This window comes from Frieseomelitta varia, unplaced genomic scaffold (genome assembly GCF_011392965.1).
Source record: "Frieseomelitta varia isolate USP_RPSP 00005682 unplaced genomic scaffold, Fvar_1.2 scaffold_147, whole genome shotgun sequence".
NCBI classification, from domain to species: Eukaryota; Metazoa; Arthropoda; class Insecta; order Hymenoptera; family Apidae; genus Frieseomelitta; species Frieseomelitta varia.
The window spans coordinates 310,784-336,759 of NW_025109161.1; the positions used below are offsets into that span (position 1 = coordinate 310,784).

Genomic DNA, 25,976 nt, shown 5'->3' on the forward strand with positions numbered 1-25,976 from the left:
GAGTAAATTTCAAGGAAATACCTGTTATTTTTCCAACATTAATGTTTATATCTACATTATGGAATGACTCGAATATTTTTATCATGAATGAGAATATGAGTCATAAATAAAGAATATGTTATTATTTCAAAGAAATGGGAAATTTGAACTAAGGGTTGCGGAAATAGCGATTTCTGCCGAAGATTAACGAGGCGGTTTCGGGCCAGCTATCGATTCCTCCCGAAGATTTCCGGAAATAACCGAGGTCGTAAAAGTGACGTATGTACGTCAGTAGTGTGGGCCGACCCGCGTATCGTCGGTACAGTTAAGAAATTTTAGTTGATTTCGTTTTTCCACGAAAGGATCACTAACATCATGATATGCTATCATGAATTTCTTTCAATAATATTGTAAAAGGGGTCTCGCAACCGAAAGAAGTGGCTCACCATCATATGTTTGTAAAATTGGCGTGAGAAAAAATCTTGCTCTTATACGAGTGCGTTAGGGCCCCGATCAATCTTCAAGTTCATGAACTCGCACTTATTTGGTTAATTGGGTTTGTTCGTGATTGAATTTACGCTAAATTAGTAGCGTTTCGACAATTCTTCTTTCGTGAGGTACATATCGAGTTACTTTCACTAAGTTCGATCACTGTAACCTAACCTTGAAATCACACATTTCCTTCACTGATTTCTCCGACTAATTTCTTCGAGAAGTTACACCCGTTTTTGATTACAGATTTGGTTCGGTGGTCACCTACGGGTGAGCAGAGATGGCCACCCCCCAAACACCGGGTAAGTCAATTTTTTCTTGTTTGCAAGTGTAGTGACAGACATGCTCTAATTTAGTTGTCATGTTGACAGTAGCTGACATAAGAAAACAGAAATTATTCTTAATTTCTAATTTGATAAATTTTATTGACCGATCAGTAGACTCGTTCGTAAATATATTTACTCTTGTTTAATCTTTGAATATTAAAATAAAAACAGAGATGGTAATTCTTTTAGGTATGGACCCATGGGTAATTCAACCCAGAGAACGTGCAAGATATAGAGAGCAATTTGATTCTCTGAAACCAATCAATGGAGTTGTCACTGGAGAGCAAGCAAAAGAATTTTTGCTTAAATCTCAGCTTCCACCTGTTATCCTTGGACAAATTTGGTATTAACATTATATTATTATGTCACTTTAGTATTTAATGTCTTCAAGAATTATCATATGTATGATATAAAAATGTGATGATACAGGGCTTTATCAGATACAGATTCAGATGGAAAAATGGACATAAATGAATTCAGTATTGCATGTAAATTAATTAATTTAAAGTTACGTGGTTTTGAAATTCCTAAAACTTTACCTTCAACTTTAGTGCAAAGTTTGAAATCACTTTCTGCCAGTAAGTATGATAAAGATAGTAAATAATCAAGATTATTTTAATTAAAGATTATGATTATTAATATTTCGTAACCTTTAGGTGATGCTAATGTTACAAACTTAACAAACGGGGCTGCTAATATCCCACCACAGAATAATGTTGCTTCATTAGTTAATTTATCTGGTCCACCACAAGTTCCAGTGCAGCCCTTAATTAGTGGAATGCCTATGGCCGGATCTGTTCCACGTCCTCTTATAGGACCTCCACCTGCAAATGGACCATTACCAGGACATGCTATTAGACCTGTTTCACCAATGACTTTACCAGGTAATTATATTAAGAATTTTATGTCCAAATATATGAAGCATATACAAATGAGTGAATATGATGAAAGAAATATAAATTTTCATAGGATTCATCAAAACTCTTACACTATTGTTAAGAATTCTATTTCACAACAATCATTTTTCAGTTGACTTCATAGTTAATATATATCATAATAACAAATATTTCATTGCCAAGAATAAAAATCTACTTCACATATTGTCATTATTTACATTATTATAGCTTTGAAAAATAAGAAAAGAAAGAATATTTAACTAACAAACAGCATTACTTAGCATTATTTTACTTATGCATCATACTACACAGCATCACGACAAAGTAGACAGAATGTGGCTGCCACTATACATGCCACAACTCACACAGCGTCAAAGCCACCTGCTCGACCTGCACCACCCTCTGTGGGTATGTTATAAGAAGTGGATGTTTATCTATGAATGATTAAGTACTGAATTTTCTTTTGTTCCATATTTTTCTTTCAAATTTATAAAAATATTATGATTCTTCAAGGCATATTTTGTTCTTTTACTGGATGATATAATCAGCAGTATATTATGTGCTGTGGTATACGCATTGATATTTCAAATGCAAATACTCATTTTTGCATGAAAGATATATTGCTAAATAATTGTTTATATTTTATTTAACTTGCAATTATATTATAAATCAGTGCAATTATATTATAAATCTTACAAGATATTCTATGAAAATAAAGCATAATGAAATCTGCAATATAAATATTGATATGTATAATAATATAATTATTATACACAATATTATCAAAACGGTATTACATTGTATTTTAGACATTCACATGTTACTAGAAAACAACATAAACACATGTCATTAAAAGATATATTTTTATGCTTTTTACTTCTGTCTGTGTCATCTCATTATAAAAATATACATGTTTTATGTAATATTATATGTGTAATCAATGTTGCAATAGCTCTGTTTACTGGCTACATATATATAATTTACTCTGCTATTTTTTCTTCTATATTGCACACTTATACAACATTGTATACAATAATATAATATTTGTGCTGCAAAAAAAAAAAAAAAAAAGGAATCGTGCCTTCTACAAGTACTACCACTACCACTACCACTACCACTACCACTACTCCTAGTGGTGGTCCTCCTCAAAGACCTGCACCACCCACAAGTATTGGTATGTTTCAAAATGTAAAGAAGATTTGAGAAATAGAATCCATTTCTTTAAAAATATAATAGATGCAATTGCATGTAAACTTAGATAGTACCCCATATTTTTAGATTATTAATATAAAGAAATATTAAAATATTAATATAAGAAATGATTCCTTTTTGTATCATACATTATTGTAACAAACACCATACTGTAATAAAAAAATCATCCAACTTATTAAATACTTACTTTTTAGTATGAAATGCATATAATTATAAATTAATTTTGCCGCTGTTGCTAAGCTTTCCTAAGTTGTTGCAACTGTAATTTGTATTATTTCATATTTTAATTATTTTTATTTTGCTGTTATATTACATTTTATACATTTTATTTAAAGTAATATTTTTTAAATGGAATTTTATAAACATAATTATGTATTTTTAGGAGCAAATTTTTCACCTGCTACCAGTGGTCCACCTCCAAAACCAGCACCACCTTCATTTCCTAATAGTCCTGTTGCTGCTGGGATTTCACCAATCAAAGTTGCACCTGTTTCTGCTACTGCTGTTGTTCCCCCGGGTCAACCTATGCAATCAATGACTACATCTGCCATGGGTAAAATAAGATGTTCTTTTTTCACACTCTATTTTTTAAATGTTTATTTAAATTTTTAATTTTCAATATAGATACATTTAAATCAGAAATTCTGTTGATTTACCTATGATGTTTTATTCTTTTTTTTACAGATTTACTTGATCTTGAGTTTTCAGGTATACTTTATCAAATGGATTTTGTAGAAAACATAGTTGTTATTTTTGCTTAATTTAACTAATAAATAATATAACTTAAATATTCTTTTATGGTATTTTTAAATTTTGATTTTCCTATACCTTAAATTAAGATTTTAATATGAGAAATATTGTTATTTTAAATGGTGAACTATGGTAATTAGTAATTTGATATTATTAATTAAATCATTTATCGAATAACAGAATTTTAACATTACTTATAAGCAGATAATATGTAAAAAGAATTATACCTTAATAAGTACTTTTTCTTTAAACAGGGATGCCTGCAATAGCACCAATTGCACCCATAAATACAACTCCAGTCCCAATGGCTGCTTTTGGTATGGCACAAACAATGCCTATGCAACCGTTATCTTGTACTAGTATGGTTGCTCCAATTACAGGTTCTACTATGGTACCATCAATTGCACCAATATCTACTGGTATATATAATTTTGTAATCACATGTATTTTGTTTTATTATTACATGTGTTATTATTAGATTGTTTTATCATTACATTACAATGATATAATTCATTATTTGTTATATTTTCTTTTAGGGACGGGTGTATCAACTCCTCCAGTTGTAGGTTTACCGCTAGTGTCAGCAACCACAGCAAGTGGTACATTAGTAAATGGTGTAATTGCTCAAACACCAGTATCCACAAGTACACCATTAAGTACAACTGCACGTCCACCAAGTATAGATAGAGTGGGTTCGGTTGATTCACAACATAGTCAACATTCAATAGGTTCCCCACAATCTGTGGAATGGGCTGTACCTCATCAAACAAAATTAAAGTATACTCAATTGTTCAATACTTGGGACAGAACGCGATCTGGATTTTTGTCTGGTCCTCAAGCTAGGAATATTATGGTGCAGTCACAGTTACCTCAACAAATATTGGCACAGATATGGTATAATAATATACGACAAATATCAAAGAATAACAATTGAAAGGATTCAAAATATTTCAAAACATAAATGTTTTATTAGGGCATTAGCAGACATGGATTCTGATGGTCGTTTAAGTTGTGACGAATTTGTATTAGCAATGCATTTGTGTGATATAGCTAAGCTTGGTGAAAAGATACCTACCACGTTACCAATTGAACTTATTCCACCTGCATTCAGACGTCAACGACAAAGTAGTTTAACGCTTTCTCAAACTGGAACGGAAAATGTAGATCCATCAGCTGGTATGCCACAAGTAAGTTCATTTTTGATTAAAGTATCTGTGATTAAATAATTTCATAATTATAACAAAGCATGTTATGCAATCTTTTTTACAGACCTCTTTTGAAGACAAACGTAAAGAAAACTTTGAGAAAGGACAAGCGGAGCTAGAGCGTAGACGCAAGGCTTTATTAGAAATTCAACGTAAAGAACAGGAAGAACGAGAACGAAAAGAAAGAGAAGAGGCTGAAAAACAAGAGAAAATTAGGTAAATAAATGTTTTTCAAAGATTACATAGATAAACATTTGAATTAAAGCATTTTATATTGATTAAAAACAAATACCATATAGATTAGAACAAGAAAGACGAAGACAAGCAGAAATTGAGAAACAAATGCAAAAGCAAAAAGAAATTGAACAAGAAAAGGAAGAACAACGAAAACGAGCTCAAGAGCAAAGAGAAGCGGCACGAAAGTGAGTAAAATTTTAAATAAAATTTTAAATATGTGTAAAAATCTTAAATTTATTTATTTAATAGAGAGATGGAAAGACAACGACAATTAGAATGGGAAAATCAGAAATCACAAGAACTTCAAGCTCAGAGGCAAAAAGAACAAGATGTATTACTGAAATTAAAAGCAAAAAATCAGACATTAACTATCGAATTAGGAACACTTGTAAGTATTAAAGGAATTGTTAATAAGACAATTGACATTTATATAATATTTTGATTACGGCGTAGAACGATAAAGTGAAAGAACTATCTCAAAAAATCTGTGACACTCGAGTTGGTGTATCTGGAGTTAAAACGACAATTGATGGAATGCGATCGACACGTGATGCACAGTTACAAGAGATGGCTGCTTTAAAAAATAAACTTCGAGAACAAAACCAAAGATTATTAGCGTTGAGTCAAGAAAAGGCTCGAATTGAAGCAAAGAATAAGCTAAATACAGCTATGGAGTCGGCGGGTCAAGAAGCTATTAAAATGGCATTCGATAATAAGCAAATTACTTTGAAACAAATGAAAGATAAAATTGCTGATTTGCAACAGCAGGTATATTTAAGTATATCAAATATGTGTAATATATTAAATGTGCTGCAATGTTGTAATATGAAATTAATATTAATAGATTGATGCTAAAATGGCTGATATAGAAAATAATAATGGCCAGCTTCAAGATATTAAAATGCAAATGGAAACTTTAGTGGCTGATTGTAAGAATCTTTATGTAACTTTCGAAGATAAAAAATTAAAAGTTTTAGAACTCAGAGCAAGTGGTGGTACCGGAACTGGTACTGATTATACAACCTCTGCGTGGGGTGATAACGCTTGGAATGATACTTCAACAGCAGTTAACGATTCTGCATGGCCTATCAATGATACCACCACAACTGAGGCAGTGGAAGAAAGTACTACTCCTGGAGTTATGAAATATAGAGCTTTATACGAATTTGTGGCTAGAAATCAAGATGAAATATCGTTCCAACCTGGCGACATTATCTTGGTATTATTATGAAAATATATTTGGATATTAAAAATATAGAATAAAAATTAAATTATTCTTTCAATAGGTACCGCCTGTTCAAAACGCAGAACCAGGATGGATGGCTGGCGAAATTCGTGGTCATACTGGTTGGTTCCCTGAGTCCTACGTGGAACCAGTAGATGCTGGTAGCGCAAATGATAATGCTTTCATTCAACAACAAGATAGTGTGGAGAAGAGAACGTTAGAGTTAGTCAATTAAACTGAAATTATATTCAATTGCTAAGATTATTTATAATTTACTCTTACATTTCCTTAATATAGGGGGATTGCTGAAGTTCCTGAAAATGTATCTGATGCTGGATCACTTGGTGACGAGCCTCCTCCTGTTGAACCTATTATACCTACTCTTGGATTAGGTGTAGCTTGCGATATACAAGTAACTACTTTGTATCATTATCGTCCTACAATAGAACAACATCTTCCGTTTGAGAAAGGAGATATTATTAAAGTAGATGAACAACAGGTTAGTATAAAAATATATTCACACTACATATATAAATTTATATTAATACATTTTTTTAACTTTTTAGGGTGATTGGTGGTATGGTACATCTAATAAAGAAGCCAAGGGTTGGTTCCCTAAATCGTATGTCAAAGAAATTATTGCTAATCAAACAGCAGTGGTTGAAGGTCTTAATGAATACTACGTAGCCTTATATCCATATGATTCTGCCGAAACGGGAGACCTAACTTTCAACCAAGGAGAAGTTATATTAGTCGTTAAAAAAGAAGGCGATTGGTGGACGGGTAATATAGGAGATAGGAGCGGAATTTTCCCTGCTAATTATGTAGAAAAATGTGATGCTTCAGATCAGGTAAAATAACGAATCTTTCATTTTATTGAATGAAGTTTGAATAACTAATTGCAGTTTTTATTGCACAAAACGATAAGACGCTTTAGAATTTTAACATATATAATATTAATCAGGGTGTTTCTGTAACTACTAACGTATCTGAAACGATTACTGCAACGACTGAAGACACAACAACAACAACTAATGGAGAAACAGTTGCGTCAGTTGCCCAAGCAGTATTGGTTCGTAATATTTTAATTCTAATACTTTTATTTTATATACTTTTATATACTTTGAATAGAAATATATTTCTTGTGTATTGTAAAAAAAGCTTTATAGATTTAACTTTGTGCGCATAATATTATTAATAATTAGCATGTAAAGTACGAAGCTAGACGCATATATATCCCATGTTTAGCAAGCAGAGAAAACTGCTGAGCAGCTCGAAGATGAAAGACAAGCCGCGGAAGATAGAGCAGAATTGCCAGATTTTGCCGCAATGGCTGCGCAGCAGGTAATTAATATTTGCTTACAATATATCTGTAATCTAGGAATATATAACATTGATTATTTAATAAAATTTAATTGTTTTTTTTTATTGCTGATGTCCTGTTATCACAGTATCATAAGGTATTTTATTTGTTACAAAATGTATCTGCTAAGCACTATATTTTATATATTTTGCTTAATACTCATATATTACAGCTTCGTAAATAACATCAGATGAAGTATATTGTAACATATATTGTACATAAGTAAAATGATAAAAACATAATAGATTTTGACAATATGTGTTTTTTTTAACAGAGAGGAAGAAAACCTGAAATTGTACAAGTTATTGCACCTTATCAAGCTACTAGTTCTGAGCAGTTAGATTTACAAAAAGGACAATTAATAATGATTCGTAAAAAGACAGATAGTGGTTGGTGGGAAGGAGAATTACAAGTATAATAATTTATTAATTATTTCAAATTTATTATATAGTAAAATAATTTTTCGGCAGTTATATTTCGTGTTATTTCTATTCCGTTTAGGCACGTGGTAAAAAAAGACAAATTGGATGGTTCCCAGCTTCTTATGTTAAACCTTTAACCAGTAGTAGTAATCGAAGCACACCTGTTTCTCATGGATATCAAGACTCTCCTACAGATCCAAATGTTGGCAAGTAGTTTTAAGTATGGTTTTATATATGCTAAATATGAGGAACATATCAATAACATGCTTTACTAATTTAGAACGCGTTATGGCATTGTACCCATATCAAGCACAAAATGAGGATGAATTAAGTTTTGAGAAAGGTGACGTTATAACTGTACTTGCAAAAGATGAAGCAGCATGGTGGAAAGGCGAATTAAACGGAGTGTCTGGTGTTTTCCCTAGTAATTATGTATCTCCTATGTGTAAGTATTTTTTATTTCAAAGTTTTACATTTCACTTACAGAATTTGAAACATAATTTGCATCCACCATAAGTGTTTAATAAAGAGCAGTTTTGAAACAATTTTGTAACTAGCATACTTTAACAAAATAAAATTTAAGATAATGTAAAACAGATATAATTATATAGTTATAGCATACTTTTAATTTGTAATACACGGATAGACGGACGACCGTCAGGTTTCAATTTTATGAGATATAAATCGATATCACACGGTATCGATTTTCAAAATTTTGGTAACGCAATTTATAATTTAATGCGACGGTCGTTTAGTAGGACCAAATAAATTTTAATTTCCTGAATTTTGTCAACCAAATGTACTTATTTTCATATTGTATAATTTTATTTTCATATTGTATAATTTTATTTTCATATTGTATAATTTTATGTTTGTGGAAAACACTATAAAAACATAAAAATTTTTTTAGATACATTATACATATTGGTAATATATTACATTTACTTTATAATGTCACACGTTTACTTATAGAATTAATTTGAAATTAGCTATAGGTTACAGGCATAAATAAGATGGTTATTAAATATTTGGACAGTTTCGTGATAAGCTAGATATATAAATACTTATTAATTTTTTCATTGGTAATAATTTATAAGAAATGCATTCCAATTTGCAATAATAAATTATGTGAAAACAGTATTTCTTTCATTACTATTATACGGGTGTTATGTGTGCTTTCTGCTCTGACATGGCTACATTCAAATTCAGCACTTTGGCTTGGAAAGCGGTACATCTGTACTTTACAGTAATCGTTATTTCATTTCTGATCTATTTATAACGGGTAGTTTTTGCGGAATCAGTTATCAGAAAAGTATCTCTCTATCATACAGCCTGCCTGTCTGCCTGCATGCCTGCCTGTCCGTCCGTCTGTCCGTTTGAGGTAGCTGCTTCGTTTCAATAAAATATTTGTAAGATATTATTATATATATTGTTATATAATATTATTTAATATTTAATTCAAAATATTAAATAAATCTGTATTTTAGAAATTTCATATCATTAACAATAATCAAAAATTTAAATACATTTTTAAAATATTTTTTTTAAATACTATATATTAAATATAAATATAATCATTGTAATATAAGTAATCATTATAAATCATTATTGTCTTATTTGATTATACATTCTTTATTCTATTTTTTAATTATTATTATTTATAATCATTTATATAATCTTTATTAACTTGCTTTGCTTTAAACTATAGTTTTATAAAGTGTTTGAATGGAGTTATAATATCAAAAAATAGTATCTTAAAGCGAAATAGCTACTTCAAAGAATTTGAACATCTGTCATTTGCCTACAATACTTGGAATTCTTTTTACTAATTGTTATCTTTCGCCTCTGCTTAACATGCAGCATAAAGGATAGCAGAGCAGCACCGCAGCATTGCAGGCTAAAATAAAAGCATCTCAAGTGCAATAAGAATGATAGCAGTCTCCACACTGAACGCGCCGTGTTACAACCAACAAGTCTCATCGGTGGAGACAGTGAGCATAAAAATGAAAACAAAAATAAAAAGGGGGAAAGAAAGACTCAGGGCTGGCTCTTCATTTTTATATTACTCTGAATTATTGCGAATCTTTTTCTTCTGATTCAGGGTCGTATTCAGTCTTTTATTTTCATTGTCGTTCAAATTGTTACCATATATCTTAATGACCATTATTCTTTAAACTATTGAATCTTTAATGTATGGTTTACAAACGCAATTACTATTGCGCAATATTTATATATATATATATATACATATATATATACTCATAAAGGAGAGCGCTAAATATTGAATAACTAGATAATATCGTGTTATTACAACCACCTGACATGTACACCAAATTCTACCTCAATCCTCTACTTTAATTTAGACAGAGCTTAAAAATCGAATATGATTCCTTTAACACTTTAACCATTTGGACTAAAATTCATTAGTAACTAATATTTTGAATAAAAATTGAAAGGAAAACATATAATTATTTAAGAAGTTTAATCTTTAGAAGATATTAGACTTTCTGTTTATACTAGCACTTTTAGCCCCCAAAAAAATTACAAAAAAGATCTACAAAAATGCAATTATATTCAAAAATATAGCTATAGTAGAACAGGAGCACTTTCTGCTAGGAGCAAAGACAATAAACATCGAAATATCTGTAAAACATTCATACTACTTTATGTATTTAACAATATTTAAACAGCTTTATGTGTAAATAAAAATATAAAAACATTATTAAATAATCAAAGGGCTTAAAGTGTTAGGTCGATAAAAATTACATGTACAAGTGCTATTAGTAGTATTAAAATTTTATAATTAATGTCTTTGAGAGAAAAGTTTTTTAAAATGTTTAAATACTGCCTGTCATTGTTCCTTTTTCTTCTGTTAGCATTAGTACATTATTTGGTGTGCAATACAGATGGTTTGTATAGTTATATTGCGCCGAGGCCTAGAGCAAAAATACGGGCAACTGAATATTATTTTTCTGCTTGCCTTTAATGTAAAGGGAGAAGGAGTTGTTAAATCATAATGTTGAATATTTCGTTTAACTTTTTACTTCGGTGAAGAGTTTGTTACAATATATAGAAGATATATGTGTATTCTTAAAATTTTTAAACAATTACACAGTCTATAACTTCTGTTTAAATTCAAAATTCTATATATAAGTAATCAAAAAGAGATATAATATTATTACACATAATATTTACAGAAAGAATGAAAATATGCTCTCTTTTGAATTCAATAAGTTTTACGAGATTTGTTGTTCCTATTTATTTATTTTACATATGTATAGCTTTTATTTGTTTTTTTTCTCTGACTTGTCTGATAAAATAATGGAAGATGATGTGCTCCTTCTTCGCAGCCTTTTATTATAGAGCCTAAATCATCATTAAAATATCACTAATAACAATCATAAAGTTAGGTAGATATTATTGCCACTGGTGGGAATGATTTATTACGTTATATCATCGCAAACCAGTTTTTCCATCAATTTATCCCTGAGGATAATAATTTATATGACTTAAGAATAGGATATATAAATGTTATACAAATATATTGTTTAATTTAAAACTGCTGATTCTTTATTTATATTTATTGCTTTTAAGCTTACGAATCTCGGTGTTGAGATACTTAAATATCGTCTTATTATTAAAATTTATTTGAAATAACTTACTATTTTCTATTGAAACTATTTTTTACTGAATAAATTGTAAAATATACTGGTATACTTTACTTTTTAGTGTCTAAAATTTTAGATATAAATGTAAATTTTATGAAATAATATGAGATATTTATTAGAAAAAGTCATGTATTACATTACGTTTAATATTCATTCCATTATTCAGGAATTTGATGGAATAACTAGTTTCGAATATCTCAGAAGCGCACAGTAGATCAGCATATTTATACACCAATTAATCCTTTTACACGTTCTATATAACTCTTTGCAAAAAAAAAAAGTGTATAAATATGCCTGATCGTGGAACTAAACATTGTGTGCTTAACATTAAGTATTCTAGATGCGCTAATAATCCTGTAATCTTTATCTAAACATGTTGACAATGTGTAAAGCAAGTTATGCAACTGGTTATTCTTAGATGAGAAAAATACTTGTGTAGTGCTATATCCTTAAGGTTGTTACTATTTGCAAAATATCCATATTGTTTGTTGTATCGTCGAATCTCATTATGAATCTCAAATTGTGTGTGGTATACTTCCAGTATGATGGGCACTGTATGAGTGTGAACAAGTTCAAATCATTCTGTATTTATTACAGTTTTTTGTTCACATTTCATGTGGATATATTCGAAATTTCTCACATGCATATACACGCCGTTCTTATACATATGTACACATATCCATACATAATATACAGACGTGTTCGCAAAACTGCTGATTGAAATAAAGTATCTGTCTGTTGTAAAGTATTGTTGTGTACCAACAATTTTCTATTACTCAATGAAACCCAGCGACTAACAGTAATACTTAAAATATTATCTTACGATTTTTGAGTTCTGTTTCACAAACATTTAATTCTTACAAAGTTTTATGTAATAATTTTACTAAAAACTACGTAGTTTGTTATTCGGAGCAAGATGATCTGAAATTAGTTAGAGTTACATTATTTTTAGAAAAATGAAAAAAGATTGAAATGATGTCTTTACATACATTTTATGTGTAGCTAATGAGATGACAACTAACTTACTAATGGCTGGATTGGATTCTATAGAAAGGAAACGGCAAGAATACATCAAAGAACTTATCACAACTGAACAGGCATACATAGAAGATATGAGACTCGTTCACGAGGTATTTTTAAATCTTCTAAACGAATTTTTTTACGTTCATATATTGAAAGATAAAATTTCTTTACAGGTGTTTGAGAAACCTCTCATTGAAAGTTTAGTTTTAACTGTAGACGAAGTAGATAAAATATTTGTTAATTGGAGAGATATTATTGCTTGTAATGATAATTTTTTAAGGTATCGTTTTATATTTTTGAAAATATCTGTAATGTCAACTATAGTTATTCATTTAACAAACATTTTTCAGAACATTACGTATACGACGAGATAATAGCGAAGGAGGGATTGTAAGAATGATCGGAGATATTTTATGTGAAAATGTAAATCTTTTTTATTTGTAATTAATTTTATATCGTAGTCACATATTCATATATTTATTACCCATTAGATACCCAGAATGTCAGCCTATATAAGATTTTGCAGTTGTCAGATATCAGCTGCCGTTTATCTTCAGAGATTAACTGAAACTATGCCAGAATTTGTCAAAGTTGCTCAAGTTTGTCAACAAGATCCACGTACAAAAGGAATGCCTTTGAGTTCTTTCCTTATAAAACCAATGCAAAGAATAACAAAGTACCCTCTTATTATTGGCAAAGTATCTGTCATTTTTAGTATTCTTCATTTAAAAAAAGATATAAATATTTTTATATTAATTTATCATAATTGTTTTAGATTTTAGAGCATACCCCAATTGATCATCCTGATAGGCAATATCTTCAAGAGGCATTAGCTAAAGCAGAAGAATTTTGTACTCAGGTGAGATTTTGAAAACAACAACCATTCAATTTAAAAAAAAAAAGGAAAATTAGTACTTAATATTAATTTTATTTCATGGTAGGTAAATGAAGGAGTTAGAGAGAAAGAAAATAGTGATAGATTAGAATGGCTGCAAACACATGTGGCTTGTGATGGTCTTGAAGAACAACTTATCTTTAATTCTTTAACAAATTCTTTAGGTCCACGAAAACTTCTTCATTTTGGTATACTTCATAAGGTAAACGAAATCTAAAAGATTATGTTACCTTTGTGTAATAGTAATTTTAATATCTCTTAGGCAAAAAGTGGAAAGGAACTTGTTGGATTTCTCACAAACGATTTTTTACTGTTTGCTCAACCAGTACTTGGCAAAAAGTTTTCATCCAGTGGACAACAGTTTTCGTTTGAGAGAAACGAGCATCAAAAATTTAAGATGTATAGAAAGGTATCTCATGATTAATTACTGTAACAATAATATGATAATACTAATTGAAATATTTCTTCTTTGCAGCCAATATTTTTAAACGAGTTATCTTTTTTGGGTGATTCAGAAACGAACGGTAATGTTAGTTTAGGTTTCAGCGAAGGTTCAGAAAATTCAACTAAAATACTGAGACTGAAAGACCAAAAGAAACCGATAATATTGTTGGCTCCATCTCCAAGTGAATGTTCACTATGGGTTAGAAGAATTACAGAAGCAAGAAAGAAATTTATGGAGAACGAAAAAACACGCTTGCAAAGACAGAGATCAAGTGAGTCATACTTTCATCATTGTTCATTATTATTGTAAAGTATAGTCCTTGTTTGTTCTTGTATCGTTGCTGCAACAATAAATGTTACAAATACAATGCAACGTATAAGAAATATTTGTAATAAATTTAATGTATAATAACGCATAATATGTGTGAGTGAACAGAGCAGGCGCAATTTGGAGCATGCGGCAGAATTCTTGTTACAGTGCTTGAAGGTTTCAATTTAAAGACAATACCTGGTAAGCAAAATCCGTGAATGCTTAAATTTTTTTTTTTATATATATATATATATATGCATGCGCTTTGTGCTTTGGTTGTTTGGTGTTTTTTCTACGAAAGTATACAATAAAAGGAAACGGGACAAACTTCTCTACAAAAAACCATTGAGGATCATTTGTATCACAATTACGCTTTTTAATAATATGACGCGATTTTACTAACAGAAATCTGGCATGATTGTAGTTCGCAGAAGACCGCCCCAGGGTATACTTCGATTAGTAGTTGTGGAAGCTGAAGATTTAGTTATGTTGAAAAAAGGTAAAATTTTTTCTGCTTGCATGAAATCTCTACTTTGAGATTTGGTACGTGGACTTATAAGTAACTGCGAGAAAAATAATAATAACAAACGAATTATACATTTTACTTTTTGGCTGTTTTGTTTAATTTTTCTTTTCTACTTAATTTTTCATAATTATCTTCTTCATTTGTTATTTCTCAGTCACATTGCGCATGCGATTTGATTATAGTTAAGCATGGAACATTATTTTTTGTAACAGTAAATTATATTAGTATTTAGTTACATTAAACTCGATAAACATGTATTATCTATTCACATCTCCGCTTTGAAATCTATGCAACTGCGATTTATGCTTTATTAACAGTACTGTAAACTATTCTACGTAAAAGTATGTTTTTTTTACAACGATTATAAGAAATTTAATTTTAATCATAATAAGAAATTTAATTTTATAGGAAAGTGCAATACATTCTGTAAAGTGAGCATGGGTTCACAAGAAGAGAGGACGGGCGTTATATCAGGAACTGATTGTCCTTTATGGGATACGTCTATGCAGTTCCAAGTAAAGGATTTACTTGAGGATACGTTATGTATCACGGTCTTTGATAAAGGCTATTATAGTCCAGATGGTAAAATTAACTGTATATTTCTGATGTATAAACATAATTAGAAGAATTTTAACAATATAATACTTAAAAATCATTACAGAATTTCTTGGACGAGCAGAAATAAGAGTTGCTGATATAATGAGAGATAGTAGGGATTCGTGTGGACCGGTACAGAAACGTATTCGGTTACATGAAGTCGAGAAAGGTATTGTTGTGTTGAAGTTGGATTTACGACTCTTTGGTAATCGGTAAAAGCATTGCATTGCATTGCTCGTATTCATAAGTAAATGATTATAGCGTAAAGTTACAATTGTTACTGCCAGGATCTTCCATATCATTACATGCAAAAAAACAATTTTTTACCTTAATGTTTAAGAGTTGATAGCCTGTTGGTAATTAAGGGTACAAAACAATCAATATTTTATTATATATTTATTTTATTGTATTTTTAAAAAGTTTGTAATACGCATTGCATTTTTTTTTAATTGCATGGTATTAATTTACAAGAAAGAAAGTACTTCTTTTTTTCACGTTGTATAAAGTTCATCGGATCATATCGATTGTTAGTCTTCCTTAGGAATTAATAATGTATATTCATGTGAAACTACAGTATTATTGTTATTATTGTTGATAGTATATGACAAAAAAAGCATTTTTTGGATTGAACATGTACAAACAACGAGACATTCAAGCGGGCATTAGTATAAATAAACCGAGTATACAATGAATAATTTATTGTAATAATTGCTTAGTATATAACTATGATCATCAATGAAAAAAAGTAGAAAATAAATAATGTAGTATGCATTTTTTAGACTGGTTAGTATATAAAAATGTATAACACATGAAATAGATGTACAGAGTATGATAGTTTCTACAATTTAACGCACAATAGAATTTTATAAAATACTATATAGTCTAGCAATAAAGTAGATAAATTATATATAAATATTTCTTAATATATAATAAATGTTTTAGATGATTCTTTGCAGTCATGTTCAATAGGATTACATGCAAAGCGGTGCAAATACGTCTAAGAAAATTTTGTTTCTCTGCCACAAAATGGTTTCCAATCGTCTTGCATATCACACGAAGCAAAATTGGCCCATGTCTATCGCTTGCACCCCATTGCATCCAACCCTTTTCACCAATTCAATGATCCAAAATTATAATTAGAGAATTAAAGATCATATGAATAGTTTAACTCCCCACGAAGGAGACAATGAATTAATCGTCCCAGACACCGATGCTCGAAAATATTCAGTATAATGTTATTACAGTCTCGAAATATTTAGTTCCCTTTTCGAAGCAAACGTTCCAATCGGCATTGCTTCAGTGCACTCTCAACTATGAATTATTTGCAAAGAACAAGAATCTCTCGTTCTGGAGAAAGATGGCAATGCCAAATGGAGTGTGCTAATAACTAACGAGATACTCGAAACCAAGCCTATCTTCGTTCAATCAATGTTCGTCAATTAACGTGTAATAGACGTGTACTTTCATCAAACCGTCGAATTGGCAGACATCTGAAGGTGCGTGCTCATTTCTGTTTCGGAGTCGTTGGATTCCCTACGCTCTGGCCTCTGGTGCTCGTTCTGCGTAGGGAATTCGTAAATCGGCTTGAATCCGCCAAAGAGCTGCGGTTTGAAATTCTCAGCGTCGAACTCGGCCTTTTCTGTCTGAGCCTCATCTGCGTTCGACGTGGTCTCGGACGGATCGTCGTCCGACTTTCTGTTGATGGTTGGCTCGACCACGACAACGTTCCAGCCGTTCTTGGAAGGTGCTTCCGCGCTGATGCTTGCCACGAACGGGGCCATGAAATTCTGCGGCGATGGCGCGGAGCTGGAGGAACTGGAGGGCTGCTGCGAAGGCAACAGAACGGGCTTCTGATCGCTCTTCTCAGTTTTAGAGATGTCCTCGTCGCGTACGTCCACGTCTAACCGGTGAGAAGCTTGAGCTGTCGGAGTGTAAACGTAAGCGATTGGCGTGGAGGATGGCAACGCTGGCAGACGATGAAGAGTGGCCGAGATGACCTCGTTCTTCCTCGCTGGGAAAGGCACGAAATCCTGCAGGTACGGTATCACGTTTACGCTGGAATCCTTCTCGTTTTTCTCTTCTGTATTCTCTTGCGTAGGATCATCTTCTTGTCGCTGATCGCTGGGCACCAATAACGGTGTTTCTCTCATTCCGTTGACAAGAATGGAAGGATCAGGGCGTTCCAAAGGATACGGGAAGTCCGAGACAACTGGTCGCCCGTTGAACACGTTGTGAACAGGTCTTGGTTCTTCGTTCATCTCTTGATCATCGTTATCTTGTAACAACGTCTCTGGAGGGAGTGGTCTGTGCGGCCCTCTCGTCCCAACAACCACGCTCTCGTCTTTCTCCCTGGAGTCGTCAGGATGAATATTCACCGCAGTATTTACCGGATAGACCACGTAAACTGGAGGCTCGGCCATTGGCTCGTGGCTGTCGAATTTTCTTCTATCTGCACTCTGCTCGGTCACTATCCTATCCGACTCGTCGTCGCTCGTATTCCCATCCATCGAGGACAGATTCGGCTCCGTGATGTCCTCGAATTCTCCATGCTGTTGAATCATCTGAAGAGTAGCTACGTGCGGCGGATCCGCGGTTCTCCGTTTTGGGAACAAGGGAGGCCTCGGCGGCACCTGAGGCGGCTCCTCCGAGTAACGTTCTGACCGTTCCTCTTCCTCCAGCCGCAGCTTCTGGCTGGAGACACGTTGCGCCAGCTTCACGTCGTCCTCCCCCCTGGACGTGACTGACGGCAGACGAAACCTCTTGACCGTGGATTCTATATCTCGTGGAGGCACTACGCTCTCGGATTTCGTAGAAGCCACGCCGGCAAGCTTGACGACGTGAATCGGAGGGGGAGGAGGATTTAGCCTTTGAAGATAAGACGGAGGCGGAGGTAGGGGCCTTCTGGTCGGAGGATATGATTGAACTGGCTGTCTCACTCTGGTGGGATAACCCTGGCCAGCTGGGATCGTTCCAATGGCCTCTGATCCACGATGTCCGTGAGACGTTTTAGCATTCGGACGAAACTGCGGTAGAATATTCGGCAGATTGGCGTCAGGAGAATAAGGACGTCTTCTTATTCCTATAGGTTCCGAGGGTGGCGGAAGAGGAGGAGATGGTGGCTGCTTCCCACGAGGTGGCAAAGGTAGTCTTTGAGGTCTTGGATGATCCGGTCTTACCGTACCTCCGTGATGATAGTGATAATAGAACTGCGGAGGCGGCTTTGGCTGTTCAGCCGGCGGTGTCAAGCTCTCCGATAACTGCGGCAGGTGTTCCTCGTTCGTAACCGGCAGATCCACCCTCACAGGCTTCAACGTCGTGGAGGACGGCATTATTTCATGTATCGTACCGTCAGCCTCGTTTATAACAACGATATGCTCTTCGATTGGTTGCTTAGGCTCGTCCTTAGGGAACACCACGTAGTTGACGTCTTTGTCGACTTTCTTGTCCTCTGGTTGTTCCCTAAACACGGTACCTTTCACGAACGAGCTTTGAGTTTTAGAAGGTTCCACCTCGTTGGCTAACTTTTGATTAGCCCCATTAGGATTAGGCTGCGTCCACGTTTGAGCAGCGTAGCTGGGATTACTCTCCAGTATGGATACCGAAGGCAAGCCGATCGTTCCTCGATAGTCTGACTGTGGATCGTAATTGCCCTTATCCGGCGAGACGCCGTACAAAGGTCGGAAAGAGGCGTCGATCCCAGTAGAACCGGCATAGGGATTCTCCCCGATCGCGGTTCCCAAGGAATAATACCCGCCCTCGACGTTCTGCCTGTTCCCAAGAACAAAGGACACTGTATCTTGATCAGGTGGTATCACAATGTTACTGGTGCTCTCCACGAGAATTCCACCGCCCAATCCGCTTGGCCTCTGGTTTGGACGGTATGCCTGATTTATGATAACGTTGTCCGTAATGCCGTGTCTTCGGTTGTCACTTTCGAACACCAACGGCACTCTGTGCTCGTTGTCCAAGAATACAGACGTCACTGGACGTGGAGAATGAGCTTGGAACGGTAACGAGTTACTCTGGAAGGTACTCTCTTGAGATACTGGTAAAGAGTACATCGTAGATGACGAAGGAACCGACGTGCTAGTACTTGTGCTCGTGCTCGTGCTTGTGGTGGTTACAGGAGTAGTTTCCGGAGTTCCGGTAGTCGTAGTTACGTTAGGAATAGCCGACGTTGTACCAGGGAACGTACTTGTCTTCGTTGTTTCACTAGTCGCCTCTTTCATCGAGACATAATCCTTCGCGTCCTCTCCATCTCCGATTTCGTAATCATCGTAACTGTCTATGTAGTCTTCGTGCTTTGTAGGAGGCTTCGTCTGGTGATCCACGTTGTGCTGCACTATGTTGTTCGGCCCTTGATTCCCATTGCCGTATACAGACGACTGAAGTTTTTCTATCGGGAGAATATCGTCGTAATCGTCCAGATGATCGACAAACCGTTTCGGAGTGGAGACAGGAGGCTTCCAGGTTGTCACAACAGGCCCCTTGGTCGAAGTGGAAGCAGTAGTAGATGGTTGGAGGCTAGACGTAGTCGTAGTAGAAGTAGCAGTAGCTGCAGTAGTTGTCGTTGTGGGAATTGTCGTTGGTCTGGGAGTTGTGGAAGTGGTAGTAGTGCTAGGCGTGGTCGATGACATTGGCCTAGGAGTCGTCGTCGTCGTCGTCGTTGTCGTCGTCGTCGTAGTTGTAATCGAAGTTGTCTTAGGCATGTACGGTTTTCTGGTGGGATAGTACATCACGGTCTCCCCGTGATAAGGCTTGTGATTGTAAGTACTGTAGCTGTTCGATCCGCTTTGAACCTTCGTATTCGCGTAGGAACTTGATATCAGTGGATATTTGTCCTTGCCGTACTTGTCGGAGGAATAATGAACTGGAAGATTCAAGAAGTCGTGAAAATTAGGCGAGTAAGGGTTGATCTCGTTTGGACTAACGTCGTCGATCTCTTTGCTGTTCTCCACCTTCTTTTTTGTTAGATAAGGGCTGCTTTCCTTCGGCGGGTCCACGTGTTTCTCATTCTCGTTCACGTGCTCTTGATAACGAGTGCTGAGATTGAGGGCTTTGACAGGCGGCGCCTTCTCGAAGTCGATTTTACCAGTGATTGGATCCTTCTCGAGCGAGAACGGCCTGCCACCGTTAAAGGCGAAAGGATAAGGAAGATGATAACGTGGCGTTTCTTCGTTGTCAGGCGTCAAGACGGCGGCGGTGCTCTCCTCTGCATCTAGATGTAGATCAAGGTCACCCAGCTGCGCCGTCCTTGCCAAACTCGGAGACGATTCCATCTGTTCCAGCAAGGACTTTGGCGGACTGTTGTCCATGTGGCCTCCCATCAAATATTCCGACGACGCGACCGTCACGCAGGCCAGCGTGACCATTAACGACCATGGATTAATCCGCATAGTTCTTGGCATATCTGAAAGTGTTTCAAGCTGATAAAATATTCTGGTTCTAAGAAATATCTTTTATATGTATTTTATTAACTTCAGTTATGGAATAGATGAAAATTGGTCAAATGGAGGTAATATCATTTATAATGCATATTCTATTTATAGTATGAATGATGATGATGCAATATATATTTAAAATTTAGTTTTTAATATATATTTAATACATATATTTATATTGCAGCCCTATAATGCTTATTTGTAGCAGTTTTGGCTGTAATTATTATTGATGAATAATGAATAGGGTGCATTATAAATGGCATGATGGTGCAATATACATTTAAAATTTAGTTTTTAATATATATTAAATATATATTAAAATATATTGCAGCTGTGTAATGCTTGTTTGTAGCAGTTTTAGCTGTAATTATTATTGATGAATAATGAATAGGAAGTATATATGCATTATAAATGGCATAATGGTGCAATATACATTAAAAATTTACTTTTTAATATATATTAAATGCATATATTTATATTGCAGCTGTGTGATACTTATTTGTAGCAGTTTTAGCTGTAATTATTATTGATGAAAACGTTACTGAACCTGTGGAAAGTTTGGACTTGAGGATTAGACTTTCAAGATAACATAGCGTTTCTAAATTAGAGTTCTACATTTTCTCGTAGAAATTGAAGAGATGAATGTGAGTGATATATTTTGCACATTTATGAAACTTCGCCATTTTTCTAAACTGTCAGTATAATGGATGGCAGTATAAAAGACCCGGAAAAAGAGCGTCCTACATTTAATATATCTGGACACGGTATAGTGAAACGTGCATGTGGGATGCACGCACAGTTTATCATACGCCCACTGAATTCGTCGCGTTACACCATCACTGAAATTACTGTAAACGCGTCAGCAGTGTCTGCGTCGCTTTCTTCGAATAAGAACAATGCGAACAAATGCAAATTAACTAATTGACCGTTCAGCCGTTACATACGTGCATATACAGATCATTTTCGCAGTTTCAAAAGAAAAAGGAAGGACTAATGTCTTTTTTTCTTTTTATTCTAAATTTAATGTCAGTCACTAAACTAAGATTTTTCTCATTTTTATCATTGTCAGTTGATTTTGGAAAAAGTGATCACTTTCTCAGAAGTTTGTTGTACAGTATAAACAATGCTGTGAAATCGGGAAATAAATTTAAGATAGCACATCCGAGTATGTATAATTAAGATATGACTAAATAATCTCGTAATCAGAATCGTTCATTGTCGACAACGCGTTTTAGGATTCTGATCCGTAATTAACGGGTCTCCCTAGAGAGAGAGCAATCATCAGCACAATAGGAATGATGAACAGGGACAAGTTGCTACATCTTTCATCAAGCGGAATCGCGTTCCAACGCGTAACGGGTTTCCTCTCTCTCTCTCTTTTCCTCATGCTCTTCCCGTGGCATTCCAGCAGCTTTTGTCGAGGTTGTACCACAATCTCGATTGCTGTATTTGGCATTAGCATTTTGTTACTCGCACTTTCGTGCAAGCTTTCGTTGTCACGGACGAAACGGAACTGGTGCCTCGAGGAATATCTGCTGCGCTATCAGAAACATTTCCGGAGAACACCTATGACTGACTATTTCCCTGCATGATTCAACGTCAAATATAGTATGGCGATCAATTATTTTTCATGCTGTTATTTTTTTCATTGCAAGTATATAACGACGAAGTGACATATCTTCTTCTCCTTGTTTCAATGACAATCTTCCGTTTCAAATTTTACAGGCAAACATTGCAAGTGATGAAAAAATTAAGATAACGTCTCTTTAGACAGATTGAAAACACAGTTAGACTTTTAACATCTTTTGAACAGTTCATATGTCAAATTGAGCCAAATGTAATATAATACTTTTACTCTTGAATCATGAATCATGAACTCTCTTCTTTCTTTTTCAGTGAAAAAGCTATATGATAACGATTGACATTTACGAACACTCTAAGAAGCATCACTGCGTAGTAATAAGTAAAATAATACAATCAAGATTTAATTGCAAAGAACAAACTGGAACAGGAAGAAATCAGAGAATATATGGAACGAACAGTCATCTTTATTAATGCGTGGGTGGACAAAACGCATTCAACGACCTGAAGCAACTTTCTGTTGCCTGCAAGACCATCGTCCAAGGTCCCTCGGTGACCATAATATTCGTCTCTAGCGTGTTCGTGACCGTGACCACCTCCTAACTCGGTGACTGGTACACGAAACAGAAACGCATGTACTGTTCATCGGGATGACCCACTTCGAGCAACTTGTTTTCGGGGTTTTATTCTTGAGAATCGTTTATTCGGCTACATCAGGTTCATGAATCATTCGCTTTTCCATGGTCAACGGAGAGAATCGTAATAATATTCATCGCTGACATTCCTCCTCGACCTTTTTTTTTCTTTATCGTGCCTCTGTCAATGGTTCATTGTATTTATTGGGGTCGTCGAAGGGTCTCTGATCAATTATTTCAGTGAAGTATCTCTCTTGTTGACCCTTTTTTCTCTTGTCTGTTCACACTGTATCGTGCGATATATATATATATACATACAATCATGTGAATTCGCATTTTTGTAAATTAAAAAAACGAGCAATTTTTTTCAACCGTTGCATATTATAACTAATATTATGCTCTTTTTATTTTATACATTTTTTTTTTTTTTGTATGCTACGTGCATTTTTTTTCATCTTCAAAGTTCCCACAAATAAATTATTATTGTCATAAATTTTCAGTTAGGGAAATGCTAAAATCTTTGATAAAAAGTTCATCCTCAACTTCTGTTTTCCTTTTTATCTCGTATGATCTCGTTTGCAGCCGTTGGAACCATAATTTAACAACCGAGGATATCCTTTATTATCATCAACTTTTTCTCCTCTTATTATTAAAGAATCTTTCATTTCTTTTTTCCTCGAGTTATATCTTGATTAACAAGCGGAATTATTACACTAAAGAAGGTGACACTGAAAACTTTTCGATTGGGCTTCCTTTGTTTTTTTAATTGAATCGTTTGCAAACGCAGTGCAGTAACCGGTTCCAGGCTGAGTTTTTTGACGCGTTTCAACGTGGTGCTTATCACGTGCATTTACGTTCCTCCGTAGAACGGTTTCAAACTTTTAATACAGCATAAACTCGACCTAATTATAACGGTATCACGATTGCGGAATATACGTATATTCTAATCCAATACTAGCGACATCCATTTAACAGGCATAATTTAATTAATTCTTTGAATATTATATGTTATAATTTAATTAATTCTTTGAATGTTAAAAATTCATCAAATGGGGAACATATGACAAATTAAGAATGCATTCGTCCTTATACTTTCTGGTATATTTATTCAATATGTTATCCTCTTTGAATCTCTAATTATTTTATTATTAATTACAAGATTATCAATACTCTAGTACGAACAATACTAGTCAAAAAGTGTAAGAATATTTCACGGAAGAACTTGTTTGTTTCATTATTATTTAATGTAATCTGTTTTGTAATTTGTTATTATCTGATTTCTTCATTATAATTAGTATAATTATTTCTACTAATTTGTTCTATTTGTGAAAATAAAAATATATGTTATTTCCCAAATCTTAAGAATTAATTAAATAAACATATTTAGAAAGAAGAAATTAATTTTTATATAAAAGGCATAGTTTCTGTCTAATCTATTTCACTATAATACACTGCAGAAAAAAACTACCTGTATCCAGTGATGAGATGAATGTAAATGTTCTCCAGTGGTCGCAGAATGACCTTCAGACTTTCCACTTTAAAGCTCCATGTACTCCAACTCTAATTACGCTTAGGTTTGTCACTCTTGGTTCTTTTGATCACGAGAAAAGCTATCAGGGATCGCGAATACGACGAAGGTGAATAGAATGTGCAACGAAACCATGAAAACTTACAGCCCTGGTAGAGGGTCACACGTCGACTGAAGTAGCCTCGACAGCCAGGTGATAGCAGGAAGACGACACAAGTGGTAGCAGCGTGACGAAGAGGTGGAACTTCAAAGGAACGTAGACGAAATGTAGAGGAACGTAGAGGAGTAAGACGAAAGTTCAGAGAAGGAAGAAAAAGACTGTCCCGGAAGAGATTCTCCTGTCGGAATGAAAGTACAATGGTTCACTGAATTTTAATGATTTCGATATTCGAAAATTTCATAATGAACTCTTGATGTCTAAATTTTACGAAAAATCCTGTCCTGCCAGATATCAATAAAAATTAAAATCACTAGGACTTGTAATTAGTAAAAAATATAAATTTTCTTACACTTTTTACATGGTTAAATGTCGTACATTTTTTGAGACAGCTGTTCTTTAATTTTTATGTATAAATGTCAATCCTGCTTCTTTATTTTGATATTTGTCCATTAACTTTGTGAAATTTTAATAACATATCGCCGTTTCTGAGCTTTCCTAAAATTAATCAAAGACTCATTATGATCATTGATGAAAAATATATCAACGTATCTACATATCAAACAAAAAAGTCCAATTCTTCTTATCAAAAAATACACTCAGGAGAACTTTCTAAGGACAAACTTTCTAAGGTTTTCTCAGTATTGATTATAGAAAGATAGGTGTCGATAGAATAAGAAAGGAAGAGAAGAGATGAGATGCTCCATCATGTGTTTACGGCTATCAGATGGTGGAGGTAAGAAAGAGAAGGAGTAATCGTGAATCTGACTAATGGACAGCACAGTCGACGGAACGGTACGTGGAACAGTTAGACGACGACCCACATTACGGGGAGTTGCTCAGGGCCGGCCAACGTGCCAGTTTCTTCGACCTTACCCTCCGTTAAAACAAGCTAGATGTTCTAGGATCATGTTAAAATAGTTTAATCATCAATTTAAATACCTTTTCCACCTCTTTCTCCTTTAAAATGCCTGCTCATTATCTAAATGTAGTTCTAGTTCTCTCTTTACCTTCATTTTCTAATTTATTAACTTTCCCCTTTTTTTTGATCGCCGAAGTTATTG

General features: G+C 34.1%; 2 protein-coding genes and 1 long non-coding RNA gene across 18 annotated transcripts; 2 read left to right on the forward strand and 1 right to left on the reverse strand.

Moving 5' to 3' along the window:
• Positions 1-234: 234 nt before the first annotated feature.
• Positions 235-15,873, forward strand: LOC122534674 (intersectin-1). Of its 15 annotated transcripts, none has more exons than XM_043665544.1 (38): positions 237-596; positions 718-773; positions 987-1,140; positions 1,227-1,375; positions 1,454-1,681; positions 2,006-2,101; positions 2,766-2,867; positions 3,288-3,458; positions 3,590-3,613; positions 3,910-4,074; positions 4,192-4,549; positions 4,629-4,842; positions 4,925-5,076; positions 5,160-5,282; positions 5,347-5,485; positions 5,551-5,865; positions 5,942-6,316; positions 6,384-6,538; positions 6,620-6,821; positions 6,889-7,173; positions 7,287-7,394; positions 7,571-7,666; positions 7,774-7,782; positions 7,960-8,097; positions 8,187-8,313; positions 8,388-8,552; positions 12,778-12,905; positions 12,972-13,078; positions 13,149-13,221; positions 13,290-13,496; positions 13,574-13,657; positions 13,740-13,895; positions 13,956-14,102; positions 14,169-14,409; positions 14,574-14,648; positions 14,872-14,946; positions 15,382-15,555; positions 15,635-15,873. In XM_043665544.1, exons 2-38 carry the CDS (start codon positions 752-754, stop codon positions 15,784-15,786), a joined length of 5,691 nt encoding a protein of 1,896 aa, XP_043521479.1. In that variant the 5' UTR covers positions 237-596; positions 718-751; the 3' UTR covers positions 15,787-15,873. The 15 variants fall into 15 exon arrangements, with proteins under 15 accessions (XP_043521571.1, XP_043521479.1, XP_043521539.1 ...); XM_043665534.1 differs by having other exon boundaries at positions 239-596; positions 6,384-6,544; XM_043665578.1 differs by lacking the exon at positions 14,574-14,648 and having other exon boundaries at positions 239-596; positions 6,384-6,544.
• A 118-nt stretch (positions 15,874-15,991) lies between these two features.
• On the reverse strand, positions 15,992-25,149 carry LOC122534735. 2 transcript variants are annotated; one of them, XM_043665673.1, is made up of 2 exons: positions 24,901-25,149; positions 15,992-20,980 (listed from the first exon to the last, which is right to left on the reverse strand). In XM_043665673.1, exon 2 carries the CDS (start codon positions 20,976-20,978, stop codon positions 17,037-17,039), a length of 3,942 nt encoding a protein of 1,313 aa, XP_043521608.1. In that variant the 5' UTR covers positions 20,979-20,980; positions 24,901-25,149; the 3' UTR covers positions 15,992-17,036. The 2 variants fall into 2 exon arrangements, with proteins under 2 accessions (XP_043521608.1, XP_043521599.1); XM_043665664.1 differs by having other exon boundaries at positions 24,696-25,147.
• LOC122534796 lies at positions 21,377-23,593 on the forward strand. The gene is made up of 3 exons (XR_006307992.1): positions 21,377-22,176; positions 22,247-22,619; positions 22,908-23,593. It is a non-coding gene; the product is annotated as an uncharacterized LOC122534796 (long non-coding RNA).
• Positions 25,150-25,976: the final 827 nt, after the last annotated feature.